This window comes from Cherax quadricarinatus, chromosome 14 (assembly GCF_038502225.1).
Source record: "Cherax quadricarinatus isolate ZL_2023a chromosome 14, ASM3850222v1, whole genome shotgun sequence".
NCBI lineage: Eukaryota > Metazoa > Arthropoda > Malacostraca > Decapoda > Parastacidae > Cherax > Cherax quadricarinatus.
Window position 1 is genome coordinate 6229541 of NC_091305.1, and position 15480 is coordinate 6245020.

At 43.5% G+C, this 15480-nt stretch overlaps 1 protein-coding gene across 10 annotated transcripts in view; it reads left to right on the forward strand.

Annotated features, from left to right (window-relative positions):
* LOC128695704 (carboxypeptidase D) overlaps positions 1–15480 on the forward strand; it is a 246567-nt gene that overhangs the window by 210410 nt on the left and 20677 nt on the right. For 8 of the 10 annotated variants that reach the window (XR_011391985.1, XR_011391987.1, XM_053786532.2 and 5 more), the window contains 3 exons: positions 11039–11172; positions 12323–12459; positions 12785–12972. Coding sequence is in view for 7 of the 10 variants with exons in the window: in XM_053786532.2 (XP_053642507.1) it covers positions 11039–11172; positions 12323–12459; positions 12785–12972 (459 nt within the window). In the remaining 3 variants the exon portion in view is untranslated. Of the gene's footprint in view, positions 1–11038; positions 11173–12322; positions 12460–12784; positions 12973–14279; positions 14313–15480 lie in introns of all 10 variants that reach the window. The other 2 variants (XR_011391986.1, XM_053786545.2) reach the window with 1 other exon arrangement.

Genomic DNA, 15480 nt, shown 5'->3' on the forward strand with positions numbered 1-15480 from the left:
ACTCACGAGATTTTCAGGGCTGTTAGTGTTAAAAATATTATAGTTTGGAGAATTCAACTGACTTAATGATTATTAGATTTTAACATTTTAAGATATCCACTCTATCTCGTACTTTGCAGTTAAGATAGTTACACTATTGCGAGTTTTTGAAGGCCAAAACGTTTCGTAACTGGGTTGATTCGAGATCTCTCTTTTTTTTTTTTTTTTTTTTTTTTTTTCCCACTCTGCGGTGTGGTTTCATGTGTTTAAAACTCTGTTTAATCAGAGCTGAGTTTTCTGTGTTGGAGAAAACTTTGCGACCCACTACAAGGTTCACTACATCCTCAGTGAATACTACTATACAATTTATTGGTGTCTGCCAAGGTAGGAAACTTACCAGTTTCTGTGGATCACAGATGCGAGACTATGCTGAGTGAGTCATGTCACAGACCTCACCTCATCCTCATTCCCCCCGGAGGTGAGTCATCTTAACACGGTGGTGATCTTGAAACCCGGGAGGGGCAACAGGGAAACCCAGCTTCCATGAAGCAAGGCAAACTGGAGGGAAGGATCCCGCTGACTCCAGGAGGAGAGGAGAAGGGATCGCTACCATGCAAGCCCTGAATAACAGAGCAAGTCAAGTAAGTTTATTCAGGTTACACAAATATAGTTACATAGATTGTCATACATAGCAGCATATGTGTAGAGAACCTAGGAATTCAAGATACTGAACTCTGAGATGTATGCTTCGTAAGGTATCCATAAAAACACTGATAGCTCGGGGATCCAGTGTTCATTATGCTACCTGTAACCGGCTCAGAATTTTCTACCCTGTCAGTCCAGCCTGGAGCCAAACTTTTCTGTGGCTTCAAAGAGTATGCTGGCGACATTACTGAAGACGAGACACAGTCAAGGAAGCTTTTGTTAATACAAGTGGCTCCCTGTAGAATTATCTCGATAAAAACTTGTCCTGCAAAATGCCGTTTTACTGTGCCGGCATCTCTGTATGAAGTTGTCACCCGGGTCTCGCTGTGTTGTAGTGGAGGGGGATGTCAGTCATGTGCGGCGTGGACTGCCATCGTCGGTGAAAAGCAGTCATGTGTGTATAATCAGGGTTACCATGGATGGATTCTGTTGAAGGAAAATGTCCATCTTGTGAGTTTTATAGTAAAATTAGAAATATCAGCAATGTGCTGCTACCCAAATCTTATTGAAGTACATTTGTGTCTCATATTCCGTCACACAAGATGGGTTTTGAAACTCGCTAGATGGGCAGAATTCAAAGCCATGGCAAGTCTGTGCTGAAATCTGTCAGCCTGAGCTGGAAGACTACAGTAAGTCATTGAGGATATAGTGAAGTATTATATAAGACTTATCACCAGAGCTGCAGTTACTATTACTTCGAATTGTCATCTCAGGAGGACCTATACCATACACTGGAGGACATATACCATGCACTGGAGGACCTATACCATGCACTGGAGGACCTATACCATACACTGGAGGACCTATACCATGCACTGGAGGACCTATACCATGCACTGGAGGACCTATACCATACACTGGAGGACCTATACCATGCACTGGAGGACCTATACCATACACTGGAGGACCTATACCATACACTGGAGGACCTATACCATGCACTGGAGGACCTATACCATGCACTGGAGGACCTATACCATACACTGGAGGACCTATACCATACACTGGAGGACCTATACCATGCACTGGAGGACCTATACCATGCACTGGAGGACCTATACCATACACTGGAGGACCTATACCATACACTGGAGGACCTATACCATGCACTGGAGGACCTATACCATGCACTGGAGGACATATACCATGCACTGGAGGACATATACCATGCACTGGAGGACCTATACCATGCACTGGAGGACATATACCATACACTGGAGGACATATACCATGCACTGGAGGACCTATACCATGCACTGGAGGACCTATACCATGCACTGGAGAACCTATACCATACACTTGAGGACATATACCATGCACTGGAGGACCTATACCATACACTGGAGGACATATACCATGCACTGGAGGACCTATACCATGCACTGGAGGACATATACCATACACTGGAGGACATATACCATGCACTGGAGGACATATACCATGCACTGGAGGACCTATACCATGCACTGGAGAACCTATACCATACACTTGAGGACATATACCATGCACTGGAGGACCTATACCATACACTGGAGGACATATACCATGCACTGGAGGACATATACCATACACTTGAGGACATATACCATGCACTGGAGAACCTATACCATACACTTGAGGACATATACCATGCACTGGAGGACCTATACCATACATTGGAGGACATATACCATGCATTGGAGGACCTATACCATACACTGGAGGACATATACCATGCACTGGAGAACCTATACCATACACTTGAGGACATATACCATGCACTGGAGGACCTATACCATACATTGGAGGACATATACCATGCACTGGAGGACCTATACCATACACTTGAGGACATATACCATGCACTGGAGAACCTATACCATACACTTGAGGACATATACCATGCACTGGAGGACCTATACCATACACTGGAGGACCTATACCATACACTGGAGGACATATACCATGCACTGGAGGACATATACCATACACTTGAGGACATATACCATGCACTGGAGGACCTATACCATACACTGGAGGACATATACCATGCACTGGAGGACCTATACCATACACTGGAGGACATATACCATGCACTGGAGGACCTATACCATACACTTGAGGACATATACCATGCACTGGAGGACCTATACCATACACTGGAGGACCTATACCATGCACTGGAGGACCTATACCATACACTTGAGGACATATACCATGCACTGGAGGACCTATACCATACACTGGAGGACATATACCATGCACTGGAGGACCTATACCATACACTGGAGGACCTATACCATACACTTGAGGACATATACCATGCACTGGAGGACCTATACCATACACTGGAGGACATATACCATGAACTGGAGGACATATACCATGCACTGGAGGACCTATACCATACACTTGAGGACATATACCATACACTGGAGGACCTATACCATACACTGGAGGACATATACCATGCACTGGAGGACATATACCATGCACTGGAGGACCTATACCATACACTTGAGGACATATACCATGCACTAGAGGACCTATACCATACACTGGAGGACATATACCATGCACTGGAGGACATACCATACACTGGAGGACTTATACCATACACTGGAGGACCTATACCATACACTGGAGGACCTATACCATACACTTGAGGACATATACCATGCACTGGAGGACCTATACCATACACTGGAGGACATATACCATACACTGGAGGACCTATACCATACACTTGAGGACATATACCATGCACTGGAGGACCTATACCATACACTTGAGGACACATACCATACACTGGAGGACTTATACCATACACTGGAGGACATATACCATACACTGGAGGACCTATACCATACACTTGAGGACATATACCATGCACTGGAGGACCTATACCATACACTTGAGGACATATACCATGCACTGGAGAACCTATACCATACACTTGAGGACCTATACCATGCACTGGAGAACCTATACCATGCACTGAAGGACCTATACCATGCACTGGAAGACATATACCATGCACTGGAGAACCTATACCATACACTTGAGGACATATACCATGCACTGGAGGACCTATACCATGCACTGGAGGACCTATACCATGCACTGAAGGACCTATACCATACACTGGAGGACATATACCATACACTGGAGGACATATACCATACACTGGAGGACCTATACCATACACTTGAGGACATATACCATGCACTGGAGAACCTATACCATACACTGGAGGACCTATACCATGCACTGGAGGACCTATACCATGCACTGGAGGACCTATACCATGCACTGAAGGACCTATACCATGCACTGGAAGACATATACCATGCACTGGAGAACCTATACCATACACTTGAGGACATATACCATGCACTGGAGGACCCATACCATACACTTCAGGACATATACCATGCACTGGAGAACCTATACCATACACTTGAGGACATATACCATGCACTGGAGGACCCATACCATACACTTCAGGACATATACCATGCACTGGAGAACCTATACCATACACTTGAGGACATATACCATGCACTGGAGAACCTATACCATACACTTGAGGACCTATACCATGCACTGGAGAACCTATACCATACACTTGAGGACATATACCATGCACTGGAGGACCCATACCATACACTTCAGGACATATACCATGCACTGGAGAACCTATACCATACACTGGAGGACCTATACCATGCACTGGAGGACCTATACCATACACTGGAGGACATATACCATGCACTGGAGAACCTATACCATACACTTCAGGACATATACCATGCACTGGAGAACCTATACCATACACTTGAGGACATATACCATGCACTGGAGGACCTATACCATACACTTGAGGACATATACCATGCACTGGAGAACCTATACCATACACTGGAGGACCTATACCATGCACTGGAGGACCTATACCATGCACTGGAAGACATATACCATGCACTGGAGGACCTATACCATACACTGGAGGACATATACCATGCACTGGAGAACCTATACCATACACTGGAGGACCTATACCATGCACTGGAGGACCTATACCATGCACTGGAAGACATATACCATGCACTGGAGGACCTATACCATACACTGGAGGACATATACCATGCACTGGAGGACCTGTACCATACACTTGAGGACATATACCATGCACTGGAGGACCTGTACCATACACTTGAGGACATATACCATACACTGGAGGACATATACCATGCACTGGAAGACATATACCATGCACTGGAGGACCTATACCATACACTGGAGGACATATACCATGCACTGAAGGACCTATACCATACACTGGAAGACATATACCATGCACTGGAGGACCTATACCATACACTGGAGGACATATACCATGCACTGGAAGACATATACCATGCACTGGAGGACCTATACCATACACTGGAGGACATATACCATGCACTGAAGGACCTATACCATGCACTGGAAGACATATACCATGCACTGGAGGACCTATACCATACACTGGAGGAATGAAAGATTGATGAAAGTCGCTTATGACGAGGGTTACCATGGCTGGGCTGCCTTCAGGGAATGATCACTTCAGAATTACATTTTCTGTTGCCTCCGGTTTTATGTTCTGTATTAGACTGATGGTGCCTGCTGTGTAGGCGAAACGTTTCGGCAATAAAGCTACCAAAGTGTTACGTATGACTTGTTAGTCGGCTTATCGGCAATGTATGCCATCAATAATAATCAAAAAGGTTGAGTGTTGAGAAACTATGCTCTTCTCCCATTTTGTCTCACTCTCAGATCAGTTTTTTCCCCCATCCCTGGAAGAACGTAGCTCAGGATGAGACAAGGTCACGACATAGAAAATACTGAGAAAGAGGGTAAAGACGGAGGTGTTAGTGAGCGATGGAACAAAATTAGGCAGCCAGGCCCTTAGGCATTTCAAGGTAAGTCATTTTCTGAACTCCACAATCCTCGTCACTTCATCAGAGACTGCAGACGGCGGGCATTAAACATCTTCAGCACACCCAGAGAAGACACTGCCAAGAAGAGATACATAGTCCTCCCCACCAACTTCATTGCCAAACATGTTTCCAACATCTTTTCCAATACATCATTCCAAGTATCTACCTCCACAACCACGACCATCAAGGACATTACCAGTAACAGACAGGACAAGCTTCCATCCTCTGCAGGGGTATACATAATCCCTTGTAATGACTGCAACAAATTATACGTGAGCGAAACATCAAGAGACCTCCAAACACGTATTTCAGAACACCAATACGCAAGCAGGTCTGACGATACAAGGAATACCTGTGTACAACACCGCAATTCACACAACCATTTAACTACAGAAACTCAAGACTTATCGCCAGAGAAGACAACACTCGGTACCAAAGAATCCTGGAATCATCGCTTATCTCTATAACCAACAATTTCAACCAGAATAATGGCTTCTATAACATAGCTGAACCACTTGCCAAGAAACTTCTTCAACGCTATCCAACATAAGAATGGAGGAACATTGCAAAAGATCTGCTCACAACCTTATCCAATCTCCCTTCCAAGCTACCCAAGATTTTAGACTCTATAACCCCACTCGGTACATCAGATGCAACATTCTCCACCTGACCTCAGCATTCTCCACCTGACCTCAGCATTCTCCACCTGACCTCAGCATTCTCCACCTGACCTCAACATTCTCCACCTGACCTCAACATTCTGAACCTGACTATAAATACTCGCGTACCTCCACCCCAGGTAGATCTGTTTGTGATGAATGGTTTGAAAAACCGACAAGCTGAAGATTGAGACACTTATGCAGCATATGGGAATCTTTATTCAGGAAACGTTTCGCCACACAGTGGCTTCATCAGTCCAATACAAAGAGGAAGGCGTAAGGAGAGGAGGAGTTTACCTGGAGATTACCTGGAGAGAGTTCCGGGGGTCAACGCCCCCGCGGCCCGGTCTGTGACCAGGCCTCCTGGTGGATCAGAGCCTGATCAACCAGGCTGTTGCTGCTGGCTGCACGCAAACCAACGTACGAGCCACAGCCCGGCTGATCCGGAACTGACTTTAGGTGCTTGTCCAGTGCCAGCTTGAAGACTGCCAGGGGTCTGTTGGTAATCCCCCTTATGTGTGCTGGGAGGCAGTTGAACAGTCTCGGGCCCCTGACACTTATTGTATGGTCTCTTAACGTGCTAGTGACACCCCTGCTTTTCATTGGGGGGATGGTGCATCGTCTGCCAAGTCTTTTGCTTTCGTAGTGAGTGATTTTCGTGTGCAAGTTCGGTACTAGTCCCTCTAGGATTTTCCAGGTGTATATAATCATGTATCTCTCCCTCCTGCGTTCCAGGGAATACAGGTTTAGGAACCTCAAGCGCTCCCAATAATTGAGGTGTTTTATCTCCGTTATGCGCGCCGTGAAAGTTCTCTGTACATTTTCTAGGTCGGCAATTTCACCTGCCTTGAAAGGTGCTGTTAGTGTGCAGCAATATTCCAGCCTAGATAGAACAAGTGACCTGAAGAGTGTCATCATGGGCTTGGCCTCCCTAGTTTTGAAGGTTCTCATTATCCATCCTGTCATTTTTCTAGCAGATGCGATTGATACAATGTTATGGTCCTTGAAGGTGAGATCCTCCGACATGATCACTCCCAGGTCTTTGACGTTGGTGTTTCGCTCTATTTTGTGGCCAGAATTTGTTTTGTACTCTGATGAAGATTTAATTTCCTCATGTTTACCATATCTGAGTAATTGAAATTTCTCATCGTTGAACTTCATATTGTTTTCTGCAGCCCACTGAAAGATTTGGTTGATGTCCGCCTGGAGCTTTGCAGTGTCTGCAATGGAAGACACTGTCATGCAGATTCGGGTGTCATCTGCAAAGGAAGACACGGTGCTGTGGCTGACATCCTTGTCTATGTCGGATATGAGGATGAGGAACAAGATGGGAGCGAGTACTGTACCTTGTGGAACAGAGCTTTTCACCGTAGCTGCCTCGGACTTTACTCTGTTGACGACTACTCTCTGTGTTCTGTTAGTGAGGAAATTATAGATCCATCGACCGACTTTTCCTGTTATTCCTTTAGCACGCATTTTGTGCGCTATTACGCCATGGTCACACTTGTCGAAGGCTTTTGCAAAGTCTGTATATATTACATCTGCATTCTTTTTGTCTTCTAGTGCATTTAGGACCTTGTCGTAGTGATCCAATAGTTGAGACAGACAGGAGCGACCTGTTCTAAACCCATGTTGCCCTGGGTTGTGTAACTGATGGGTTTCTAGATGGGTGGTGATCTTGCTTCTTAGGACCCTTTCAAAGATTTTTATGATATGGGATGTTAGTGCTATTGGTCTGTAGTTCTTTGCTGTTGCTTTACTGCCCCCTTTGTGGAGTGGGGCTATGTCTGTTGTTTTTAGTAACTGTGGGACGACCCCCGTGTCCATGCTCCCTCTCCATAGGATGGAAAAGGCTCGTGATAGGGGCTTCTTGCAGTTCTTGATGAACACAGAGTTCCATGAGTCTGGCCCTGGGGCAGAGTGCATGGGCATGTCATTTATCGCCTGTTCGAAGTCATTTGGCGTCAGGATAACATCGGATAGGCATGTGTTAATCAAATTCTGTGGCTCTCTCATAAAAAATTCATTTTGATCTTCGACTCTCAGTCTGGTTAGCGGCTTGCTAAAAACTGAGTCATACTGGGACTTGAGTAGCTCACTCATTTCCTTGCTGTCATCTGTGTAGGACCCATCTTGTTTAAGTAGGGGCCCAATACTGGACGTTGTTCTCGATTTTGATTTGGCATAGGAGAAGAAATACTTTGGGTTTCTTTCGATTTCATTTATGGCTTTTAGTTCTTCCCGCGATTCCTGACTCCTAAAGGATTCTTTTAGCTTAAGTTCGATGCTTGCTATTTCTCTGACCAGTGTCTCCCTACGCATTTCAGATATATTGACCTCTTTTAGCCGTAGACGTGGCTTATATACTGTAGTGAGGTGAGGTGAAGCAGGCAGAGGACTAGTGGATGGTACCACTATGACCCCGCCTCCGCCTGCTTCACCTCACCTCACTACAGTATATAAGCCACGTCTACGGCCCTATGCTGTACATTCTACAAGACTGATGGACTGAACACATTGACTCCAGGCTGAGGGACTGATTACCTCATACTCCTCCTCTCCTTACGCCTTCCTCTTTGTATTGGACTGATGAAGCCACTGTGTGGCGAAACGTTTCCTGAATAAAGATTCCCATATGCTGCATAAGTGTCTCAATCTTCAATCAGATCTGTTTGTGACTTGAAAAAGCCCACTGTGTGGGCGAAACGTTTTCAATAAAGGATCACATTAAACTGCATGTGTGTTTATATTTCCATTGTGTCGGTATTTTATACCATTTATTTCCAAGTCACAGAGGGACTGAGATGAAGAAAGTAGGAAACTCCATACATAGCTTTCCAAGCGAGTACGGTGAAGCTAATTCACAGTAGTCGACAGCAAACTCGCATAGGTGACACAGAAGTGTACACAACTACGAACACACTCGCACAGACATAACACAGACTGTCGTAGGCTCTAATGCCTTGGCTGGTAGTAAGTCATAAGACAGACGAAAATGAACGAGGGAGAGAAACTGAGTTAGAGAAAGAAGACAAAGGTGAGAGGGGATGAGGTAACTATAGAAGAAGCGAACTCACTGTAGAATCGAGTCAGCCAGTGAGTTAGACAGCGAAGATAACAGGGAAGCAACAAACCCTGAAGGTGAGACAGGGTAAAAGGAATGTTTGTTTTCTTCTGATGTAACTTTTTTTTTCCCACCGCCTGTACATTAATCGCCTTCAGGGATGACTTAAGCATTCCTCGGCTTCCAAATATATATATAAAAAAAATGTGGAAAATGTAATAGTTACTTAAATTTGATTTTGATGAACAGCTCGTGGTAACAGGCTGTTGTGACTGAAGGAAACGTAACAAACAGCACTGCTGGAGAAGACAGCAACAGCCATCACAGAAGTGGCCACCTGGACGCAGTTTTCTTTTTGTACAACAATCGACACAAAATACAGAAAGAGGACAGGAAAAAGGAAGGAAGGATGGATGGGAGAATGGGGAAGATATGGTATGAATGAAGAAAAGGTAGGAAGCAAATGAAAGAAAAGGAAAGGACAGAGAAGGATGATTAGGTCTGGAGAGGCATTTTCTCATGAAAATGCGAAACGGGGTGGAGGATGTATTAACATCAGGCGCACGAGACACCTTCCAGCAGGTACTGAACTTTCTCACACGGTATATAACCTTCCAGCAGGTACTGAACTTTCTCACACGGTATATAACCTTCCAGCAGGTACTGAACTTTCTCACACGGTATATAACCTTCCAGCAGGTTACCACTTAAGAACAAGCATAAGACAGCATAGAATAACTGAATTATATTTCCTCTACCAAAACAAGCTGGTATTCACAGTGTATCATAACTTATGTACAGTAATTACAAGCTGTATAATGAGGCAAAAGCAAGCATAAAACACGGTGAATCATGAACGTCCGGCAGTGAAGGCAAGTTAGATTCCCAGCGAGGGTAGAAACGTTGGGCGTGTTTCGTTACACCGGTTGTCCATGTTCATCCATCAGTACAATGGGTACCTGGGTGTTAGTCCACTGGTGTGGGTCGCATTCTGGGACAAAACTGACCTAATTTGCCGGAAATGCTCTGCATAACAAGCGTCTTTCTGTATAGTAGTATGTCATTGATGTCAGATATGGTCTGTATACCTTGTACATGTAATGGTAGAAATAAAGATACATATTTGTAAAGTTGTTTCTTACAAATGTACCACATCGCTTCACAACTTTGGCAGGATGCCTTGTGATTGGCTGGTTGAACCAAGATACTTGTATAACTACGGGGTCCTTTGATGGTTAAAGTTTTAGAGCACCTGGTTCGCTGGTCGGGAGGCAGCCTATAGGGGTGTGTGACATACGCCGAATAAAATGTAACATAGTCTTAACATACCACTCTTCCAGTCCAAGAAAGTATACCACCAGTGCAAGAGAGTATGCCCGACTATGTATAATATAATGTTAAAAATTATGGACTTTGTTGCCCTTTGCTTGTCTTCCTTAACAAAACTTTTCGTTTAATTTAGTCTCTGGTCTCTGGCCTCCCATTATTATTTTCTCAGTATGTTCAACAAAGACTAAACATAGAGGAATAATAGTCATTATACCAGTTAATATATCACATTGGGAAGCATGTTATTACATCGAGTACGTTTTTCTTCTATCTTCCCGTGTGCGTACGTGTGGGACGTGCGTACGTGTTGGGCGTGTGTACGTGGGCGTGCGTGCATACAGGTCGTGAGCTGTGGGTGATGGTAGTGTCAGCGTCACCGTACGAGCACATCGTGGGTCAGCCCAACGTCAAATACGTGGCCAACATGCATGGTAACGAGGCGGTGGGCAGAGAGATGCTGCTACATCTCATAGAGGTAAGTCTTCTTTCTCTTTATTTTTCCTCCTCCTTCACAGCATCCTCCTCCGCAGCCTGAAGAAGAGTTCAGCTCCATGGACTGGCTGAGGGACTGACCACCTCCAAATACTATGTCTCCAGAGTTAATGGACCGATTACATCATCTTTACCTCCTCACTATTAATGTCTACAATGCATTCTGTGTATTTTACTGACGAAGTCTACCATGTAGGCGAAACGTTTCAACAATAAAGACGCCCAACTGGTGCACATATTTTAACCACCAAGCATGTAGTGGTTGTTGTAGTTAATGGTAGATTTCCTTAATTTAAAGCAATGTCTTTGCATTGCCAGTTCTCCTGTGTATCTGTTACTTTTGATGACTTTGCAGTGTTTTTCCTCTGATCTTTTCTTTAGTTATATTGTCAATATTTAGTTGTGTGTCATCTATGTGTTTAATTCTCTGCTCTTCCATTTTAGTTTCTGTTCTACAGTTGTTTTGCTATCTAATTGTTTTGCTACAGTTGTTTTGCTATCTAATTGTTTTGCTACAGTTGTTTTGCTATCTAATTGTTTTGCTACAGTTGTTTTGCTATCTAATTGTAAACAATTGTTTTCTCGTTATTTTATCTGTTACTGATCTCATATTACGTGGTTAATTTATGTTTAAACTAGGAATGTAAACCTTACTCGCCTTTATAATATCTTTCTCGTACTAAAACTTGTCGCTAGGTTAGGCTTCACAGCACAGATAGGTAGTGTTTGTGTTAGAATTAAGGGACGAGAAATCCAGCCTTCACAGCTTCATTAAACAGAGTGCTTCACAAAGCAAATAAATCGCGAGGTTAGTGGTGAAGTAACAGATGGCTGCCCTTTGTATTTTTCTCAGACTTGTGACACCAGTCTTCTTCACGCTGTGATCGGCTCAGTACAATTTCGTTGAGAAACACAAGTGTTTAATGCAGTAAATATTACTTGTGCTTACTTGATAAAAAGATACTTGTATTAATTTGTTGTGGTAGAGCTAAGGGTTCTCAATGATTGCTGAGACGATATATATCTAGCAATACATAAATGCCTTAGTAATGTTAGTAGTTTGTGCTGTCTTCTTCCCTGCAGTACCTGAGTGACGAGCTTTTGTAATAGTTTCCTCCCCTCCCTGCTTGCAGTACCTGACGAAGAGCTACACTACTGACGACTATGTTCGCTGGCTGCTGGATAACACCAGGATCCATATCATGCCTTCTATGAACCCCGACGGCTTCGAGGTGGCCAAGGAGGGCGTCTGCCGTGGAGGCCAGGGCAGGTGAGGGTGTTAGATGGTAGGAAAGGAGAGAGTCTGCCCTGGAGGTCAGGCAGAGCAGGTGAGAGTGTCAGATGGTAGGAAAGACAGGGAGGAAAGAAGATATAATTGAAGATGAAAGGAGGAGCAAGAAATGCAGAGGAGTCAATAAACGAGTTGTTTAGGAAGTGAGAGGTAAAGAAAATGAAAGAGAATAACAAGGTATAACAGATTTAAAGCCATTATAGGGAGTTCAGAAAGGAAAGAGGCAGTTTGGCGTAAGGCTGAACATATAATAAGAGTCAGAAGTACTGAGGATAGCCTTCCACCACCTACTCCTCGACTACAGGTACAATGCTCGCGGCTTCGATCTCAACCGGAACTTCCCTGACTACTTCAAGCAGAATAACAAGAGAAACCAAGCTGAAACAGAGGCTGTCAAACAGTGGGTGTCCAAGATCCAGTTCGTACTCTCTGCCAACCTGCACGGTGGTGCTCTAGTAGCTTCATACCCCTTCGATAACTCTCCTAATACAAGTGAGTGTTGACACGTTCCCCTACACTCGCCTATTGTTTGCAGGGGTCTTATCTGTATGTGTGTGTGTAAGTAGTTATGTACGTACGTGTACACTTGTACTTGCAAGCATATAAGAGTGGTTGGTGTGCGGAAGTGAAAGAGTAAAATTAAAACTTGCCTAACATATCATTTGTTTACAGGAGCAGTGATGCTCGCGGTGTCTCGCGAGCGGACGTTCCCACTTTACTTATAAGTGATAAAAATAATTTTGATTTATATGTAGGAGTGTCAAACATGGCTTCTGGGCTAATGAAGAGTATTAACCACATTGACATATCTCGAAAAATGTGATATTAGCCAGTGATAATTGGTCGGGGGGGTTTAATCTGTGTAAAAAATGGGGATTAAAGTGTAAACAATAGTCGGGGGCTTTAACCAGTGTAAATAATGAGGATTTCAGTGTAAGGAATGGTTTGGGATTTAGTGTCAACGATGGCTGGATGATTTAGCTTATTATATTTATGAAGGAATTCTAAACCAGTAGGGGTCATAAAGCGCCTGAGGAATGGTAGACAGTTAGGTATGATCTAAGGGCATGGAAGATAGCTTAATTCTCTGTATCAGGAGTCCTTTGCCAGGATCAAGGCAGAGGAAGACTTAAGACCAGGTAAAAGCTGGCCATGATCCATCACTGTTAAACTTAACAAAAGAGGAATGACCTTCATTAGTTAACCAGAGGTCTGTAGTATGAATAATGGATTTCTTTCACAGAGAATTGCTAACCTATATATGAAGTATGTGTGGACACTAATGTGAGCTTGTGACAATCAATTTTGTAAGTATGTATGGACACACTGGTGTGAGCTTATGAATGTCAGTTTTGTAAGGTGTGTGAACACACTGGTGTGAGCTTATGACATTGCCAATTTGATGTCTGTGTATCAGACTGCAATTATTTAAGTTGATCTTAATGTTTGTTCCATTAAAATGGGCGAGTTGTCGGCTTATACTTCGAGGACACTGACAGTATTTGACAAATCAGTATTTGACAAGTCAGATATTGGTTAGGCCTGTAAGTAACATTAATGACATGAAGTCATTCGTGTCACTGTTGTTACTTGTAGGCCTACGGTCACAAGTCTGGTTCATCAGTGATGTTACCAGTGTTACATGTAGATCATATAACCACACTGTTTACACCATTAAACCACAGTATATTCTCCAGACAACTACCAGCTCTTGTGATTTTTCTGTAAAGATTTTCTTAAGCTACGTATCTTACTATGTTTCCATCATATACTAACACGGTTCTCTGTATCATTTATAGTCAAGGACTGCAACCTGAAGCCCTTGTGTGCAGGTATTTTCTCTTAATGAACCAGTAATTCTTGCCTTGCCACGTTCACACCTAGGTTGGTTGGTCTGGCCTCTAATGCATCAAAGTTTACCTTGCAAGGCCCATGTCGCTGTAGAAGACTCGGTTCATATCATCCTTGGTTCTGAGTCAGTCCATATTTTTTTTTGTATAAAAATATTATTTTTGGATGGCAAAAATTTACCTTTGGGCACAGTTCTGTTTTGGTTGATAAAAAAGACTAATTTCTTAATCCTGCATGTTCTCTGTAGAGAAAAGCTTCGCTAGTCCAATGAAAAATTATTTAAAAGCTAAAGAGTTTCGTTGGAGACTTTTCAGAGGTAACTTAAGCTCACTTTGACAGCCAGTTCAGAAGTTAGTGCCTTATCAGGGTCTTCACTACCAGAGTCCTTATGCAAATCAGGGAGGCAAGAAGAATCACTAAAGACTATTTCGTAAGATGTTAAGAAAATCGTCCATTTGGTGTTATCATGGCGCTTGGAACACTGGAAAATACAAATCTTGAACTGGTAGGAGTGCTGGGAGAGGGAGGGCTAGTGAGTGCTAATACTTGCTCTCTTATTTACTTTCTTACATCGATCTTTCCTCTCATCCACATGGTTTATGTGGCATCTACATTCTTATTCCATCCTTCTCGTCACTACTGTGCTCTCTCTCTCTCTCTCTCTCTATCAATCTATCTCTGACTGCCGCTACTATGAGCGTCTTTCTCTGTTGCTAGTCATCTCTCCCTAAAATTCTGGAGACTCCTCTCTGGCGTCATGTCTGGCGACATCTCTATCGTTCCTCTTTAACTGCTGCTGCTGCTGTCTCCTCTCTGCCTCCTCGTCTCTCTAAAACTCTCCTCTCTGGCTCCTCTTGCTTACCTCTTCTCTGACTCCGGCTGTTCCTTCAGTACAAGTTGACACAGCGTGAGAGTATTTTGCAGAAATTAAGACCCTTCATTTTTTCAGAGTTCAGTGTTACTTTGTATATTATTGTAAAAGTCTTCAATTAAGCATTTATTTCAGTTTTGGAGGAAGACAAGATGTGAAGCAGAGTGTCACAAAACAGTGTACACATAAATTTTATCTGCACTAAAAGCTAAAAGTTTTCGAATGCGTAATATACAACACTTTTTATTTAATGAGTTGCTTTAACCTGTTATCAGCCT